Genomic DNA, 17,631 nt, shown 5'->3' with positions numbered 1-17,631 from the left:
TATAGGCCCCTTCCAACTCTACTATTCTATGATTCTTTAATCATTACAATATATTGTAGATCTTTTCCAATAATTTAGAACCCACTGTGGCCCAAACTGGGCAAAAGGTGAAAATGTCTTAAATTCTTACACTGACTGGGTACAAATTTGGTTTTAGGGCTGTTCCTTTACATGTGTCTTAGCAAGAAAATTTTGTAGGGAACTTTTAACCCAAGGATTGCCTATTTTAAAAAATTAAAATATAGAGATTATATGATCTTGGGTTGGGGGAAAGTGGCTTCACAAGCATTTTTTTCAAGTTTGCCTTGCAGTATACAGGATGGGACAGCAATAGTACTTGATGACACACTGACATCTTGTGGACAATATCCTCCATTGCGTGATGTTTGCTTCAGCCTGCCTGAGGACCTTTCTGCAGTTGCAGACATCATACCATATAGTCACCAAAAGTGATCTCTCCGGAGAGAATGGCGCATTAACCACATCACATAAATAGGGGACTCCTAAGCCTGCAGGCATTCATGTTATATGTGTGGATGCCTTTGGGCAGAGCTACATAGTGACAAGACATCAGGAGGCCAAACAGGACTATTGTCTATTCCTTCCCACCAGCTTTTATGAAAACAAAGCTTAAAGGTGCTGCTTCATTCCAATTTATCCAACACCAGCAGAGAGTTTGCTTTTCAAAGCAGTTCTTATGACAGACCTGAAATTACTTGTCAGAGGCCATAAATGTTGAAATTCTGAACCATTTAGACAAATTTGTATATTTTGCACATTTCATGAAACAATTAATCTAAGCTTTCCAACTCATCAATTTTTTGGTTTACTGCCAGAGCAATCCTATTGTGTGTATGTGAGACAGAGCAAGAGAGAACCATGGTAGAGCAACCGTCCTATCCAAAGCCCTGCCAGCTTGCTGCACCAAGGGCAGGAGGTAAGTGGATTTTAAAATTGTCCTTCACACTGACTCCCAACTGGCAATTTGTGGGCAGGGGGCATGTTGGGGAAAACAAGGGGGCTTATGAGCCTGTGGGTCCTTGGCTGTATGTGACAGGACTTGTTTTGGCCCCTACCACTGTGGAACATCTGTGCCTGCAAAGCTATCAGCAGGTATATGGGGCCTCCTCTGGCTACATAAGTACTGTCCAGCCAGAGGGCCTCCTTCTCTGTTAGCACAGTAACACTTACACCACCTTCCTGTGGCCCCTCATATTGCACCTCAGATATAGTGGGAAATTTTTAACCAGCGATCAAGGAGTAGAGTGTACATACTGTATAACCTGAACTGCAATCCTCTCTCTTCCTTTTATTCTAGTGGTAATAAATATACTCCTGGGTTTCTGTGGCTGGCAATCAATGAGCAGTAAACAATAATTACAAATTTATTGACATGTATATCAAGTAACAAGATCTTCAGAGACCTATCTATGTCTTACACAAGACATCAAATTGCACAATTAATTCATGGAGAAATCTCTTTAGTGCGCTGGAAAACTAAACAGATTAACTGTTCTTGAAAATAGCCTGATCCTTAACCATAGTGGAATAAATTGACTGATAAATAATTAGAAAGACACTTTAGTTGGAAGAGTGTAACAAATGTTTTATGATGGGTTGTGGGGATATAAAATGTCAAAATATTAGATCCTTTTCTATTTTAGAAGCAACAAACAGTCCTAGACTAACAATTTTATTGTGGTATAAGCTTTTATGACAAACATCATGGGTGATGTTTGGCAGATGGATGAAAGGTCTAGTATTCTTGTAGATTTATATATACACACATACACACTATAATGATTGCACCCTGGTGATACATCTGCATAGCAAGGAAGAGCAAATTAACTCAGGTTAATATAGGTTAATATTTACCTGGGAGTATGTCAAAATGAGGCTTAGTTCCAAATAAACTCACTTAAGATTGAGGTGCCGAAGCAGGACAATTAATTTTAGTATTGAGAATTTGCTGTAATCTTCCTGTAGTGAGCTGTTGATGAGAAATGTCCAAGTATGAATCATTCATAAAATGTACAAGCAACCATGTGCTTCAAATGAGAAAATAAAATTGCACAAGCATGTTACCAATAATGTACAGTATCCAATTTGGCACTAAGTGCTAATGTAAATTATGTTGCACTAGTATAATTGACCTTCAGCACAACATCAACAGCATTTGCTGGTGCAATGCATTTCCCCAAGTTTCTGTTTATTAGCATAATACTGTGAATGGAGGCTATTTGTCTCTCTCTCCATATGATGGACATACGTCCTCCTTTACAGAGCGCTGTATTTCAAGAGCTGTCAGAGAAAAGTTTTCTATTTGAAGGCATACTCTTTTTGAAGGGCTGTCCCATCTAAGCCTGGTGTAAAGACTAATATGAAGCACAAGAAAAGAGATCAGAGGCACCTGGAAGCTTTACTTCAAATGCCAGCTGGGGGAACTATTAGACACATTATACATCTTAAGTAAGTGAAATACACCAGTTTATAACGCTGGGGTGATGTTGGCGCAACCAACAGACGATTGGATTTTTATTTTATTTTTTAAAAAGGCGGTACTGAAAGGAACTTTCACAATTTCTCTTCTTCTTGAGTTTATTTCATACATTGCTTTCTCCTCCCGTTTCTTTTGCGAGTAGCTCAGATTGGGATGGGCTTTCCAGGGTGTTAGTAAATTATGCAAGGAATGTGGACTTGCAAAATGGCTGACCTGCACGCTGTGTAATAGGAAAAGAATACTCCCTAACTTCGCAGTAACTTCTTCCTCTGATTGTTTTATAGCAATAGCTAAGGCAGGGTTGGGATTGCATGTTTATTATGGTTTGGAGGGATTGCTATTTTTTTTATAGGCTTTCCTGATGCTTTACGCCCCCAGAATTTTAAGCTTTTTAGTATTTGGTTCTGCAAGCTGTAACTATTTAAGGGCAGAATCCTGTGCATGGTTAGACAGAAAAAGCCCTACAACTCCCAGCATTCCCCAGTCAGCATGGGGACTTTTTTTTCTGTCTTACATGCATACGGTTGCACCCAAGGAGTGTATGAGGTTGTGGGGATGGGGTAGCATTCATGATAAGTAGGCAGACACCAAACATGCACTGCACCAAACCGTACATGATAGACAGTGCAGAGAACGTGGACAGGAATATATTTTTCTCCCTCTCTCAAAATAGTAGAACCTGGGATCATCCCATGAAGCAAATTGGTGGGAGTCAGGATGGATAAAAGGAAGTACTTCTTCACACAGCGCATAAACGATAGAATTCGCTACCACAAGATGTAATGATGGCCACCAATTTGGATGGCTTTAAAAGGGAGTTAGATAAATTCCTGGAGGAGATTGCTATCGGTGGCTACTAGTCCTGATGGCTACGTGCTACTTCCAGTATCAGAGACAATTACACCAGTTGCTGGGGAACATGGGTGGGAGGGTGCTATTGCACCTGTTTCCTGCTTGTGGGTTCCTAGTCGACAGCTGGTTGGAAAGCAGGAAGAAAATGAGGTAGAGGGAGAAAACGTGGAGGCAGTGACAGACTTTGTATTTCTGGGTGCAAAGATTACTGCAGACGCTGACTGCAGCCAGGAAATCAGAAGACATTTACTTCTTGGGAGGAGAGCAATGATAAATCTTGATAAAATAGTTAAGAGCAGAGACACCACACTGACAACAAAGGTCCGCATAGTTAAAGCAATAGTATTCCCCGTAGTAACCTATGGCTGCGAGAGCTGGACCATAAGGAAAGCTGAGCGAAGGAAGATAGATGCTTTTGAACTGTGGTGTTGGAGGAAAATTCTGAGAGTGCCTTGGACTGCAAGAAGATCAAACCAGTCCATACTCTAGGAAATAAAGCCAGACTGCTCACTTGAGGGAATGGTATTAAAGGCAAAACTGAAGTACTTTGGCCACATAATGAGAAGACAGGATACCCTGGAGAAGAGGCTGATGCTAGGGAAAGTGGAAGGCAAAAGGAAGAGGGGCCGACCAAGGGCAAGATGGATGGATGATATTCTGGAGGTGACAGACTTGACCTTGGGGGAGCTGGGGGTGGCGACAGCCAACAGAAAGCTCTGGCGTGGGCTAGTCCATGAAGTCACGAAGAGTCGGAAGCGACTGAACGAATAAACAACAACAAAACCTAGTTTGTTACTGAATACAGTCAGTATGTGTAAACATTTTCTTTAATTTTGTTTTTTATATTTGTTGATTCAAAGAGGTCTGAAGAAGTTTCTAAACGCTGCAAGTGAATCAAATACATTTTTTTGGTCTTCAGCTTTAGAAGTAATCCATAAAATGTTAATATACTACTTGTTCTGATGTCAAATGTAGATGTTTTCTGGAAGGATTCTAACAGTGGAAACATGTTCAAGGGCTGAACCCCAGGTTCAACACCTGCTTTAACGCTTTTGGAGGAATCCTATGAATCTTCCCGAATGCATGGGGCATAAAGGGTGAAGGATGTGAAGGGCAAGTGAGTAGAATTGTGACATTTGGGGGGTTGGGGCAAGACTCTTGTGCTTTTAATAGCTGCACGACAGGCAGAAGCTCAATAGGTAGAGTCACCTCTAGGAGAAAGATGCAGGGAAAGGGAGACACTTTGCTTGTTGAATATCTGCTAGTGGAGCATCTGTCCTGGGAGAGAAATCCCTGGATAGCCAAAAAACGACACTCCCTGCTGAGGGAAGCTGTTCTTTTCCCGGTGGGCAAAGAACGCTACATTACTGCTTTAAAGCGCTTTATAACAGTTTTGACAACTGTATATGCAGTGTGTCCTGGGCCCCAACAGTTGTCCAAACTGTTATAAAGCGCTTTAAAGCGGTAGTGTAGATCCTGGTGTCTATTGAGCTGGATGCTTTCTTTACTGTTATTGTTATGTTTTTGATTGCGTTTTAATTCATATGCTTATTGTATTTGTCAAATTTTATTGTTGATTGTAAGCCACCCTAAATGCCATTTTTGGTAGAAAGGCGGGGTACAGAAATCATTTAAGTAAATAAATAAGGCGTCAAAGTCCTGGGAGCAGCGGCTCCCCAGAGAGGTCGGCTACGCTCCCACCCGTTCGGCGCCCAGGCGGAGGCGGCCTGGCCATTTGGCTGCCGCTTTCGGTGCTCCCGCCTGCTCCAGCGGATGCGAGTCCCACTTTGGGGGCGGGGAAGGGGTTGCGGCCCAACGAGGTGGAGGATGTGGATGGGCGCCTCAGGAGACCGAAGGCAGCCCCAGCGCGGCGCCCCGAGTCCGGGCAGGACGCAGCTGGCCCTCCCAGGTGAGGTCGGGGGCTTCTGGCGTTAAGAGGAAGTGGGTCGGTCGGTCGGGGTGCGGGGTTGGCGCAGCAGCAGCAGCAGCAGCAGCAGCAAGGGCTTCGCCGCGCCTCATTCCCACCACGCCCCGCGTGCGCGGGAAACACCGGCATTCCCCGCAGGCAGCCCCGCTTCCGAAACTGGGGCCCTGCGAAGGGCACAGCGCCGCCCGGAGCCACAGTTCCAGCGAGCGGGGGCGCCTCCTTCCGCGGGGGAGGGATGGGGCGCGGCTCTCAAAGTTTTTGCTTCGCGGCAGCCGGGAAGTTTTGTCTCCGCCCGGCCGGCCGGCCCCCGTCGTCTCTGCGGCCACCTCCAGCGTTGAAGCGGCACCTTTGCCGCCTGTGAGGACAAAGCGAGACGCCGCCGTGTCAGTTTCTGCCCGGCCGGCCTCCAGGGCCTTTTAACAGCTGCTGCTGTGTGTGTGTGTGCGTGCAGAGCTTTGCTTGACGAGGCAGTGGTTGCTGGGGTGCTTCACCTGTTGAACTTCTGCTGTTTAAAGGCGTAGGAGCCCTTCGGAGGAAAAGGGGGCAACCCGAGGAAGATATGTGCCTGCGTGCGTGTGCGTGCCTCATCATACACCAGCCTTTCTCAACCCAGTGCCCTCTCAATTATTTTTGGGACTTCAACTCCAATCAGCCCCAGTGGTCAGGAATGCTGGGAGTTGTAGTCCAAACATCTGGGCATATGCTGTAACAGGAGAGGGCACTGTATGGTCTGCACTAATTAATTGAGGAATAGCTGCAGTTCTGGTTATTTAGGGCTAATTCGCATCCTCCTTTTTAATGTAAAATCCTCCTGTGTTGCTGTTACCAGGGCATGTTTGTGTTTGCTTGAAGTGATGATACTGGCAAACACATCAGACAAATCAGTTGAAAGCCTAATCCAGCATTCCTCAATCTGATGCTCTGCAGATGTGTTGGGCTGCAATCCCCATTATTCCCAGCCAGCTCATTTGCAGGGCACCAATTTGGGAAAGGCTGGCCTAGTTTCCGATGGCATTTCTCTAACTTTCACTCCCCAGCTCCCGAGATGCAATCAGCTGTTTTAGTTATTATAACCAGTAATAATTTAGTTTAAGTCTTTCTGAAGCCAGTGTAGCCAACACAGGAAAGTGTCAGGATGCTTGACAGGTTGGCCTGTCTACCCTAATTGTATCTTGTATCCTCTTTCCCCACTTCCCAAACTACCACCAACAACAAAAGGCTAAAAATACAACATAAGCTGTAGAAATGGAAGTTGTAGAGTTTGTTCTGATGAGAAGGGTACTATTATTCTCTCTGCCATTTATCAGAGTATGAAGAATGCAGATATATAGAAAAGTCTTTTTGCTTATTTATTTGTTTCTTATATTTATATACCATCTTTTCTCCAGGGAGCCCAGGCATCATTCATGATACTTCTCCTCTACATTTTATCCTCACGACAACCCTATGATGTAGGATAGGCTGAGAGGCAGTGACTGGCCTAAAGTCACTCAGTGAGCTTCATGGTCAAGTGGTGAATTGAACCTGGATCTTCCCAATCCAGTACTCTACCACTACATAACACTGGCTTTCCAGTGTGTACCTGTATGTTTCCCTCTACAAATCTAATTTCAGCTTTGAGAGGAGTGTGATTTAGAGCAGGAGAATGGCAGGAGGGGATGGGGAGAGAACTGAGGTTTAAACACTCTACTTCCCGAGACTACTTCCCTAATCTTAAAAAAAGAAAACTCTTTGTGTGAAATAGTTAACCATGCTTCTCCAGGTCAGACATCCTGGTTTCAAAGCTGGCTACAAAGCCTGCTCTTACAATTCGAAGAGTCTGAAAGGAGAGGAATCATATAATAAAAAGAGCCATAGCAAAGGTTTTTCACAAATGTAAATATTCAAACACAGAATTTCAGGGGCTTACTTTCCTAGTCTCTATAGACAACCAGAAATTCAGTGCAGGCAAGCAAGTGGGCTGATGAAGGAGGGACAGGTCTCTCCATCCTTCCACTGCCAGTCAACTCTTTTTAAAGCTAGCTGTGGAGGAAGAAAAACTCCCCTGAGATCATTCAACCAGTACAATAGAAGGCATTTTTATTAGCCTACTAGTAAGCTAGTAGACTGGATTTCCATGCTGGCTGCATTGGAGCCCTTCTTCTGCAGCCAGTATAAAAAGGAAGGCTACATTTATTGATTTATTATTGATTGATTTAAAGACTTACAACCTTTCACAAGTTGGTGCACAATTCTCAAACATATATAATATCAATCTGAAATAGCCACTTGCAGAGGGCTTGCCCCCAGACCTACCACCCCTTCTATCATTACATCCATTTTGGCTTTCCCTGTATTTTTCTCCCTCCCACCCTTCTTTCCTTCTGGGCTCCCCTACCTGCATGAAATCATGCTGAGAGCTGCATGAAATAAAGCTGAATGTTTCAGGGTACCTTCATTATCTCTATGAGTTATGTTGTCTGTCCTACAGAGGGCAATCTAACCTTACAATTATTCTGAGCCTTGCAGGATTAGTCTCATATTTTTCTGTCGTAGACATCTCAGACATTTATTCAGTATATGAGTGCAGGAGGAAAAAGTGATCACGTGTCTTACCTATTATGGAAGAACATCATGAAATTCTTATTCAAGAAGATTTTGATAGAATCCTAGTAAATCTTAATTCATATCTTTTCAAAACACCAAGCAACTGCTAGTTTTACATATCTTCATGTTTGTCATTTGAACTGTGCTTGCCATGAGAAGTTTTTTTTTAAATAAAATTGTGCAGTCTTTGCAACCCATTTGGTGTTCCCTTTTCAGTTTCATTCATAGTTCCCCAAAGAGTCAAAAGGCTTTCAGTTCTAAGATAATGCCTACACTGTTCCACTGGAATTTAAAACTATCAATAGACTTCTTTGTCTCTTCTGTGGAAGAATCCCTAGGAAGGCCTTAAGTCAGACAGATACTTTATTAACTATCCATAAGTGGCATTTTATGTTGTTCCTTTGGATTCTTGCATAGCAAAATACAGCTTGGCTGGAGAAACATATTTAAATGAGTGATTAACTGCCTGATCCTCTACATGCTTACTTAGAAGTAAATCCCACTGGGTTCAATGGGCTTTTCTTCCCAAATAACTGAAGATAAGATGGCAGTTTGAAGACAGTATAGTTTGCTCAGTTGAGATACTCATTTGAAAATGAAACAGAAATTGCAAACATGTATTTGCAAAGCAGAAAGAAAAGCCATGGTACTTTATTTTTGGTACATAATTTTATTTTAAAACATTTATAATCTGCCTTTTTCTCCTGGGAGTATAAGGTGATTAATGATACAAATACAAAATTTAACAATTAAAATTTTAATCAAAACACAATAAACATTAAAACACAAAAACAATAAAACCACAGCAGCTGTCAGTATATTTAAATATTCAAAAGACAGATTAAAAGAGCACATTAAAAATTTACCTATTAAATACCTTCCTGAAAAGGAAGGTCTTTACCAGCTTCTGGAAGGTTGTTCATGGGAGAGAGAGATGGGCCAGTTCTTGAAGGCACTCCACAGACCAGGGCAGGATCTACACTACTGATTTAAAGCGCTTTATAACAGTTTTGACAACTGTTGGGGCCCAGGACACACTGCATATACAGTTTTCAAAATGTTTTCAAAGCACTTTAAAGCAGTAGTGTAGAAGTGAAGTCCTTAAAACCTCTGAGCCAATTTCAAAGGCTCTACTTAGTCTTACCAACCTCAATGGACAACTGCTGCCCTCCCAGATATTTTGGACTACAATCACCAACATCCCTGACCATATCCTATGCTGGCTGGGCCAATGGGAGTTGTAGTCCAAGTGTAGCAGTTGCCTACTGCTACACTTTTAAATGCATCTCACCTTCATAACATGTTACTAGCATTATACTTTTAAAAAGGTCTGCACTATTTGTGGCTTATCAAGCCAAATCTACCTACCTGATATATGTAGAGGGCTACAAGGGTTTACAATGATAAGGTATTGTTAAACAGCTGGCAAACATCAGTGCATGACTAGTAGGCAGTGATCAGCTCACAGGGATGCATGCAGGCATGTCTTCTTTAAAGGATCCAAAGAATGTTGTAGCTTCTTTTGTCTTCATAATAGCTCCTTTTTATTTGATTTCAAGCAGAGAACTGGGGCTGCAACATAATGACTTCTAAAGTGAGACAAGAAGAACCACTTCACATATGACTGATATAGGAAGAAAATAATTTACATCATGTATGAACAGGCAAAAAATATTTTCAGGGATTTCTCCAAACTGTAGCCTCAAAGTGCTCTACATCCACTGAGGTCCAATACAGATGCCAGTGCAGGTTTTATCTCTGTTGAAGGCAAGACTTTCTCAGTGATGGCCCCCTGTCTGTAGAATTCCTTCCTACCTGATATTCCCCAAATCAAAGAAATTAGTTCACTTAGGTATGCAATTAAGGCTTTATTTTTTAGTCAACCTTTTTACCTTGAATAGGGTTTATTTCAATTTCGCTATTTCAATTTCTTCTGGATCTCCCACCTCCCTGTTTCTCATTGTGATTATCTCATTGTATTATTGTTTTGTTGTTTGTATTCTCTATTTTATTGTTCTGTACTTTAAGAATCTTTTTGATTAAAAAGACTATATATTTTCTAAATAAATAAAATGGCAGTATCACATTCAGGAAACATGACTTCAAAGTTAGTTTAGATTGCCAGAGAAAATAAGTAGTGTAATTATAAATCCCTAATGGACTGTTTCCTAACCATGCAAAATATCTCACAGATTAGTGCAATTGGCACACTACTGCATTTTGTGGGAAGACGTATATAGAAAAATATGCAAATTGTAGCTAGCCAAGAATCCAGTAATTAAGTCCTTTTTGAGGACATTCTGTTAGGGCCAAATTAGACATGATACTTGTCACATCATTTGGTATGGTATAGCTTTTATATATATATTTGTTAAATAAGTAACATGTGTGTATGGTGGTGGGTCGTTAGTGAGCCAAATTGGAATCATACTGTTTGGGGGATGAAGGCTTTAACTCTTTTTCTTGCTGCGGAAAATCCAAAGGCAGTGTAATTATTTGTTTAGATCTCTCTCTCTCTTACACACACACACAAAAGGAAGTAGCAGCTTTGTTACAATGTCATCACAAGAGAAGCAGCCCAAGACTGTCTGCATATGGTTTCTCAAAAATTGCAAAACCAACAGAGGGCATGACCCAAATATAGCAACAAGCTGACAAAGCTCATAAGAATTGCCCCACGTCCCACACCTGCTATTCTCAATGGGAGAAAAGTTCCAGTTGAGAGCAGGGAACCCTATGAGAACCTATCTTGGGAATGGGAAGGCTATAGTGAACAAGATAGCAGGTGCTGCCAAAGGACTGTGCCAAAGAAGCCTTTTAGCATTGCTGTTCAGCACTGACAGAGCCAAGAATGAGATGGGAGATTGGTTTAATCTATGAGGAGATCTTTCATAAACTTGTACATGCTTAAAATCTTTTTCTGTGAAGTAGTTCCAAGGCAGGATTAATAAAAGGGGAAAAATTCATTCTACTTCTAGATTCTAGATGCAGGTACCAAGCCAAATATCTTTTTGTCATAGCTTATCCTAGCAACTTTTATTAGCTTTGTCAGCTTGTTGCTATATTTGGCTCATGCCCTCTGTTGGTTTTGCAGTTTTTGATAAACCATGTGCAGAGACAGTCTTGGGCTGCTTCTCTTGTGATGACATTGTAACAAGGCTGCTACTTCCTTTTGTGTGTGAGAGAGAGATCCAAAGAAATAATTACACTGCCTTTGGATTTTTCAAATAATGTTTTTCTTGTCCCACAGCTTGAAGCCATTAGATCTCCTTTTTCTCTATTAATTCTTGAAATGTCATATCATTTTTTAAAATACACATTCAACTTTTTTCACAGTTAAGTACTTTCTGTTAACTGAATATTTTTGCAGGTAAATGGCTTTTCATCCTCAGATTTATCATTTTTAATTTCTAGATGTGTGTCTGTATGCAACTCCTTGGTCATAACCTTTGTATTATTAATTTAGACTAATGACTGGTCCTTATGGTGTACATGAAGTACAACTCCATGCATATGTGCATTCTCATTTATCTATTTTAGCTAGTTTTGATGGCCATATACTAGTTTGACCTGGGCTTCACACAGGGATGTCTGGCATGTGGAAATCTAGCTCTCTTGTGGCTCAACGGATTTCCCTGGAGTTCAAAACCCAACAACAAACCATGGGTTCTCTTCCTGGGTTGTGCGTTGTTAAACTGTAGTTAAATCATAATGCAGGGTTCACATATAAAGACAACTGATGATTCAATGACAACCCATACTCCAGGTTGTCATTACATGTGAACCTGGCCATAGGGGTACTCTGGTTGAGTTACCATCCTGCTGGTTATAGGTTGTTGGTTATAGTGTTGTGTTGCATGAATTCTGAGTCAGCTGGTAGAACTGATAGATTTTCAAAGTCTAAGTTTACTTGAAGATTAAAGCCAAGAATCACAAAATCATTAATTATATGGCATGACCCATGTAGGTGATGACTTATAAAGAATGAGAGGATAGGGTCCTTGTCCAAAGCATCTTATGATCTAGAAATGTGGGGACTCCTTTGGGAGAAGTTCTTTAGGTCTGACCTAATTCTCCAAGAAGTCTGAAATGCAGTAATTGTAGTGTGGTGGGAGAGGTGTCTCCTAAAGGTTCAAGGGAAAGGCTATGGACTCTGACTGTTAGAGCAGTACAACAATGGAACCAGTTACCTAGGGAGGTTATGCGCTCTCCCACACTAGAGGCATTCAAGAGGCAGCTAGACAACCATATGTCAGGTATGCTTTAGGGTGGATTCCTGCATTGAGCAGGGGGTTGGACTCAATGGCCTTATAGGCCCCTTCCAACTCTACTATTCTATGATTCTATGATGGCAGTGGATCTACTCCTAAAGAACTGGGGAATGGATCTGTCTCCTCCTTGGGGCTACTGTAATACAAGGGCTCTGCATCTGAGGATTCCTGGTCTGGGGCCATGACTGCACCAGAGTTTTTGCCAAGGGAACAGAGAGCAAGGGACATATTTTCACAGTGTTGAAGGAGATAAGGTGATGTTTGGATAACCACAGCAAAGGGTTCAAAAACTTCTAGGATTCTCCCCCCACCCACCCCCCAAGCAGCAGACACACATGCCACATGGGAAACTACTTTTGAAACTCCCTTGAGTTCAGGAGGAGTTTGCTGTGGGAACTGTGTTCAAATGGAAAAGTTACAAATTCCAGTGGGGTACCATAAATGTCCCTTTGATAAGCCCATGTTCTTTGGAGTCAGGCTAGGGGCTCAGAGGACAAAGTTTCTGGGCACAGCAATGTTTTTCAATGACATGGAAAGTAAATGTCCCTGCTGTTTTGTGGACAGAATCAGTTCACTTTACAACTCATAATGTGCACAATAATAAACACAATTCACAACCTATTTTGTTGTATTCATGAGGCTTGACCTCAAATGTCAGGCAATTTTGCATCTGGTTAATTCTTTTACATAGAAAAGCCAGCTTCAACTGAGGGTCATGTATTTAGTTTTAAGAGCTGACTGTTGGTTTTGTTCAGATTTAACTTTAAGCCAGGTTACTTTTCAAGAGCTGTATAATGAAATAGAAAAATAAAAGTCATCTGATTTAAAGAAAAAAATATTGTTTTCTTCTTCTTTAATCCCCCTTGGATCTTGCTCTGCTGCTTAAATCCTGCTGAGCTCCTGACAGTATGGCGCTGATCTATTTATTGACAAAATAGCACAGAACTTGTAAATTAAGGCAGGCATTGGAAAATTAGGAGCCTCTGCCTGAGCAAAAATCTATCAAGGAAGAAAGCTGAGGAGGGGGCAGAAGCCACAATGGCAGGCTCCGAAAGATGAGACTATCATAGGAAAACAAATTTTGGGCCCAGGAACCCACATACAAACACCAGTGTGAAAAAGAGGCTTTGCTTACCAGAGCTCAGCCCCAGAGATATTTTCAGTGCAAGGAGTCATCCCTGTTAATGTGGAGGAGTAATAGAGTGTACTTCAGAACATTTATCTTGTGTATTTACTACAGCTATTGATATCCCATTTTTCAGGCTAGATCTTTTCAAGGGAGCTTGCTAGTAACATCAAAATACATTTTAAACACCACAATTAATAATATCAACATATAACAAGTCATCGGGATCCTTTTCATAGGGCAGCTGGTGGTAGATCTGGGGTGGGGAATCTCTTTTGGCCAAGCAGCACATTGGCTCCGGACAAGCCACATGCCAGCAGCAATCAAAACCCAAAGTGGGTGGGGTCACAGCCACTGTTGGCATGCAGGCCAACACACTTGTTTTCCCCATGCACACACACAGTCACACAGACACACCTGCCACCTACACAGGTGGGTGCATGTGTTCCCTTCCCATACACATGCGACTCAGCCAGCATATCAAGGAACCACTTCCCACAGTGCTAGTTGAGTCCCAAGCTGACCTTGCTTTCATCCTCCCCTTCTCCAATCAGGTAAGGTGAGGGAGGAGTGAAGTACACTCAGCTGACACCTTGAGGAGCCAGCTAAGTCCCAAGCTGGCTTTGCTTCTCTTCCACAATCTGTGGCGAAGGGGACAGTTCATCTGGAATGGGAGCAGGCATTACCCTGTCTTTCCTGCGATCCCTCCCACATAGCAGTAGGTGGTAGATGGCCTGTTAGAGTGGGGAAACAGCTGATGTGGACTCTTGAGATGTTCTGCGTCCCTTGGTATCCTGGCCTTCATTCCCAAATGCACTATTTACTAAGCACAACATGCTTTCCAGTTACTGAGATTGTAGAACAGAACTTCTGCTTAGAACGTAAGGTATGGCTTCCAGGCAGACTTGAGACCCAACATCTCTAACTTTAGGAAATAATCACTGACTTCGTCTACTGCCAAGGGCTCTCCAGTGGCATGTCTTGCTTTGGTTCATAAAGAATAATGGGCCAGCAAGTAAGCCGAGTTTATGGCAGCTCAGAGGAGATCGCTCAAAGCCTCTGAGTTAGAAAAAAAAACACCTAGAAAGACATTGGGTCATATAAGGATAAAGGGGAAAAAATGCCGTACAATATTGCTGGCAGCTGGAACGCATGTAATGTTAGGAGCAGGTGATATAATAGGTTGGATGTCACAACATTGTTCTTGGGAAGGAAACTAGTAAATGACAGGAAGAAAGACTGGATTTTCCCCTGAGGAAGAAAAGAGATTGTTGTACCAGCTGGCGAACACTAAGATGGGATAGACAGTTGGCTTTGAGACCAGAACATGTGCAGCATTGACTAGAAACTGATGTACAACTGTGGGTACCTTTTTTCAGTGCAATCTTGTGCATGTCTACTCTGATATAAGTCCCATTGAATTCAATGAGATTTACTCCCAGGTATGTATATAGGATTACAATCTACCTGTCCCTATTTTTCATCATTATGTATTATAGTGAATTTATATGCCTGCCTTCAGTATAAAACTTTCAGGGTGGCATACAATGACAATAAAACTCAGTTAACAATTACAACAAAATTCAATATTAAAATCATGTGAAGTGCCAAGCCATGACAGATCAATAAAATTCAGAAGAACGATAAAACAATAGTTATAACCATTTACACATGCAGAAAGGTGATGTTGGCAAGTTCTTACAATCCCCTAAGTACATTAGAGTACTTTTGTATTTGAATGTGTGTTTACTATATATTGGCCAAAATTCTGCATTTTAAAAACTCTTTATCTGAAGGTCTTAGGAGTAGTTTTATAACCTTATGGTTAACTGCATTTTTAACTGTAGATTTCCCTAACCAGGACTCACAAGTAGTTAACATTGGCATAATTACACAATGCTTTAAATATGCTTAAGATTAGTGTGTGTGTTTTAGTGGGAGTATTTAAATAAATATTTAATTATCATTAACTATGGCTCCAATATATTGGGAATTTCTGCTGTGGATCATGGCATGTCTGAACAAAAACATTTAAAAGATTAATTAATGTATGCTAAATGATTTTACGAACATGTACATTCCTCCTGTGCCCCTCTTTTCTCCTTCAAGTGTCTGGATTCTACCACACTGATTCTACCACATGAACTTATAGATGCCACTGCAGAGCCAGAGTAGCTTTGAATAGGCAGTAAACATTTTATTAAATTGACCTTCCAAACTTCGGACCTATTTGACTTATTGTCCTTGGTGAATGGTGGCTGCTGTGTTTGTCTTATTCTCATTATATGCAATCACTGTTGAGTTGCTAAGAGAAGATTACTTTCTATTTCAGTAAACTCAATTGTGGTTCCAAATGGACTGTGTGTCAGACACTTAATTTGCAATATATTCCCTTGGTGAAATTAAAAATTCAAATAGCTGAGCTGGAACACTCAAACTGTGCTTGCTTCTTAAATTGGTTGCTGTCGCTGTGCTGTCATACTGCCCTTTATTTGCCTGATGAGTCTTATACTGAAGCACTCACCAGGTGTTTTGACAGCATGAGGAGGTGGTGTTTGGGCTGAAGATTTGTCACTTGGCAGATAGAATGAGATATCTGTGGCTTTTTAAATAATCTCTCAGAAGGGCAAATATACATGCCATTACAGTCTACCAAGTAGATTTTTAAAAAAAATCATAGTAATGCTACAACTTACGATAGTGTTACAAGTCCATTTTGAGCTTCAGCAAAGTAATTTGTTCAGAAGTATGCATATATATAATTTGACTTGGAACAGATTTGAATTAGCATAACTGTCTTTAAAAAAATATTTATTTATTGCATTTTTATAATGCCCAATAGCCGAAGCTCCCTGTGTGGTTCACAAAAGTTTAAAATACATTAGAGGCCTACATTTTTCAAGTCATCTTCTGCCTAGGACTGTCATTGACACAGCAAATAATTGAGCACTGGACATATAAAAGGTGGAATATCTCCAACTGTTTTTATTAGGTTTATGCATTGGAGCAGAATGTTAGATACACATTGAAAAGTGATGTAAAGTACCTATTCATAGGGGACTGATCTTCTAAAGGTCAGGGGCCATGTATGAAGTAGAAAGTTGAACCTATAATAAATTATTTTACAGGCAGCTGTCAAGGTGGAGCTGGGAGCCAGGAACCAAAGCCAAGAGAGCCAAGAGTACTGTTCTTGGCTATGCAAAGGCCCAGCCCAAACAGGAAACTTTCAGAGTTCTTCCTGCCTAGGAGGGTCCGATGGTTAGTTAGCATGGGCGAGTCAAGTCCAGGCAGGTGATCCAAACTGCAGTCTTGGTGGTGGAGTACAAGGACAGCTGGGCACGGAGCTGAGTTCCTGATGGCTCCAACACCCAAAATATTTGTACTCCATATTTTAATAGGAAATTGAAAGATCCTAGTCATTGTTCTGAACATCTACAATCTAAGATTGAAACTTCACCCTTAAGCCCCTAGTTCTATATCAGTGTAGTTCCATATCTCTAGTACTTCTTTCCAGAAGACTAAGTGTGCATTTTGCTCTGGTTTCTTTTTGCAGCAATAATACTTTCTTTAAAAATAACAGCAACTGACAACGTTCCAGCATACTGAGAAAGGAGAAGGGGCCTATGTACATTATGTGTGAGTAACTTCCTTCCTTCTTCCACATTTTTGTGGCTCTTAGATAAAGGAAGGAATATTAGGTTTGCCATTTTAAACCCTGTAACTCTTGTTTGTCTGTGGCTGCAAAAGCTCCTTTTGGGGCTGTGGACTATGGAAATGAAGATATGCTGTGAGAAACGGTAAAGACAACTGCACTTCTGTTTGTCAACACATGTTGCAGTATGTGAAACTGCTCTAAATCAGTGATGTCCAACTGTTGTTATTAAAAGTGGAAAAGAGCACACTGAGTTGTTGCTTGCCTTTGACACATCACTCTGGAGGAAGACTTGACCCTGTATTTTTCTGCCCAGATCCCTACATCTAAGCCATTCATCCTTCCTTCCTACTAGGCACTGAAATCCTTCTCAGTAATACTGTACCTTTACTCCACTACAGTTGCTCCCATAACGGTTGGTTGAGCAGATGATAGGAGGGGGTGAGGGCATTTTTAAAAATTAAATTTATTCATTTAATGAATGCTCCCACCATTCCACTTAACACAAAATAGTCAACTATTCAGAGATCCTATGCACCCTTGCTTTGAAAAATGTAAATAAAATGGGCAGACCACAGGAATTCTAGTAAAAAAAAAAAAGTCGACCTCACAAGAGTGAAGTTGGCCCACCCTTTTCATTTACAAACTTCAGAAGAGGTCTTTCTGGTCATTCCAAAACTAATGGAATATCGCCATGAAAAACCTTGATAGCGGGCA

General features: G+C 41.4%; 1 protein-coding gene across 1 annotated transcript in view; it reads left to right on the top strand.

Annotated features, from left to right (window-relative positions):
• Positions 1-5,172: 5,172 nt before the first annotated feature.
• The window catches only part of DISC1 (DISC1 scaffold protein), a 187,661-nt gene continuing 175,202 nt past the window's right edge, over positions 5,173-17,631 (top strand). The window contains 1 exon segment of the mRNA XM_063124382.1: positions 5,173-5,261. Within this exon segment, the coding sequence (XP_062980452.1) occupies positions 5,180-5,261 (82 nt within the window). The 5' untranslated portion in view covers positions 5,173-5,179.

This window comes from Elgaria multicarinata, chromosome 4 (genome assembly GCF_023053635.1).
Source record: "Elgaria multicarinata webbii isolate HBS135686 ecotype San Diego chromosome 4, rElgMul1.1.pri, whole genome shotgun sequence".
NCBI classification, from domain to species: Eukaryota; Metazoa; Chordata; class Lepidosauria; order Squamata; family Anguidae; genus Elgaria; species Elgaria multicarinata.
Note: the sequence above shows the minus strand (reverse complement) of the source record. Positions and strands in the feature narration are given on the sequence as shown.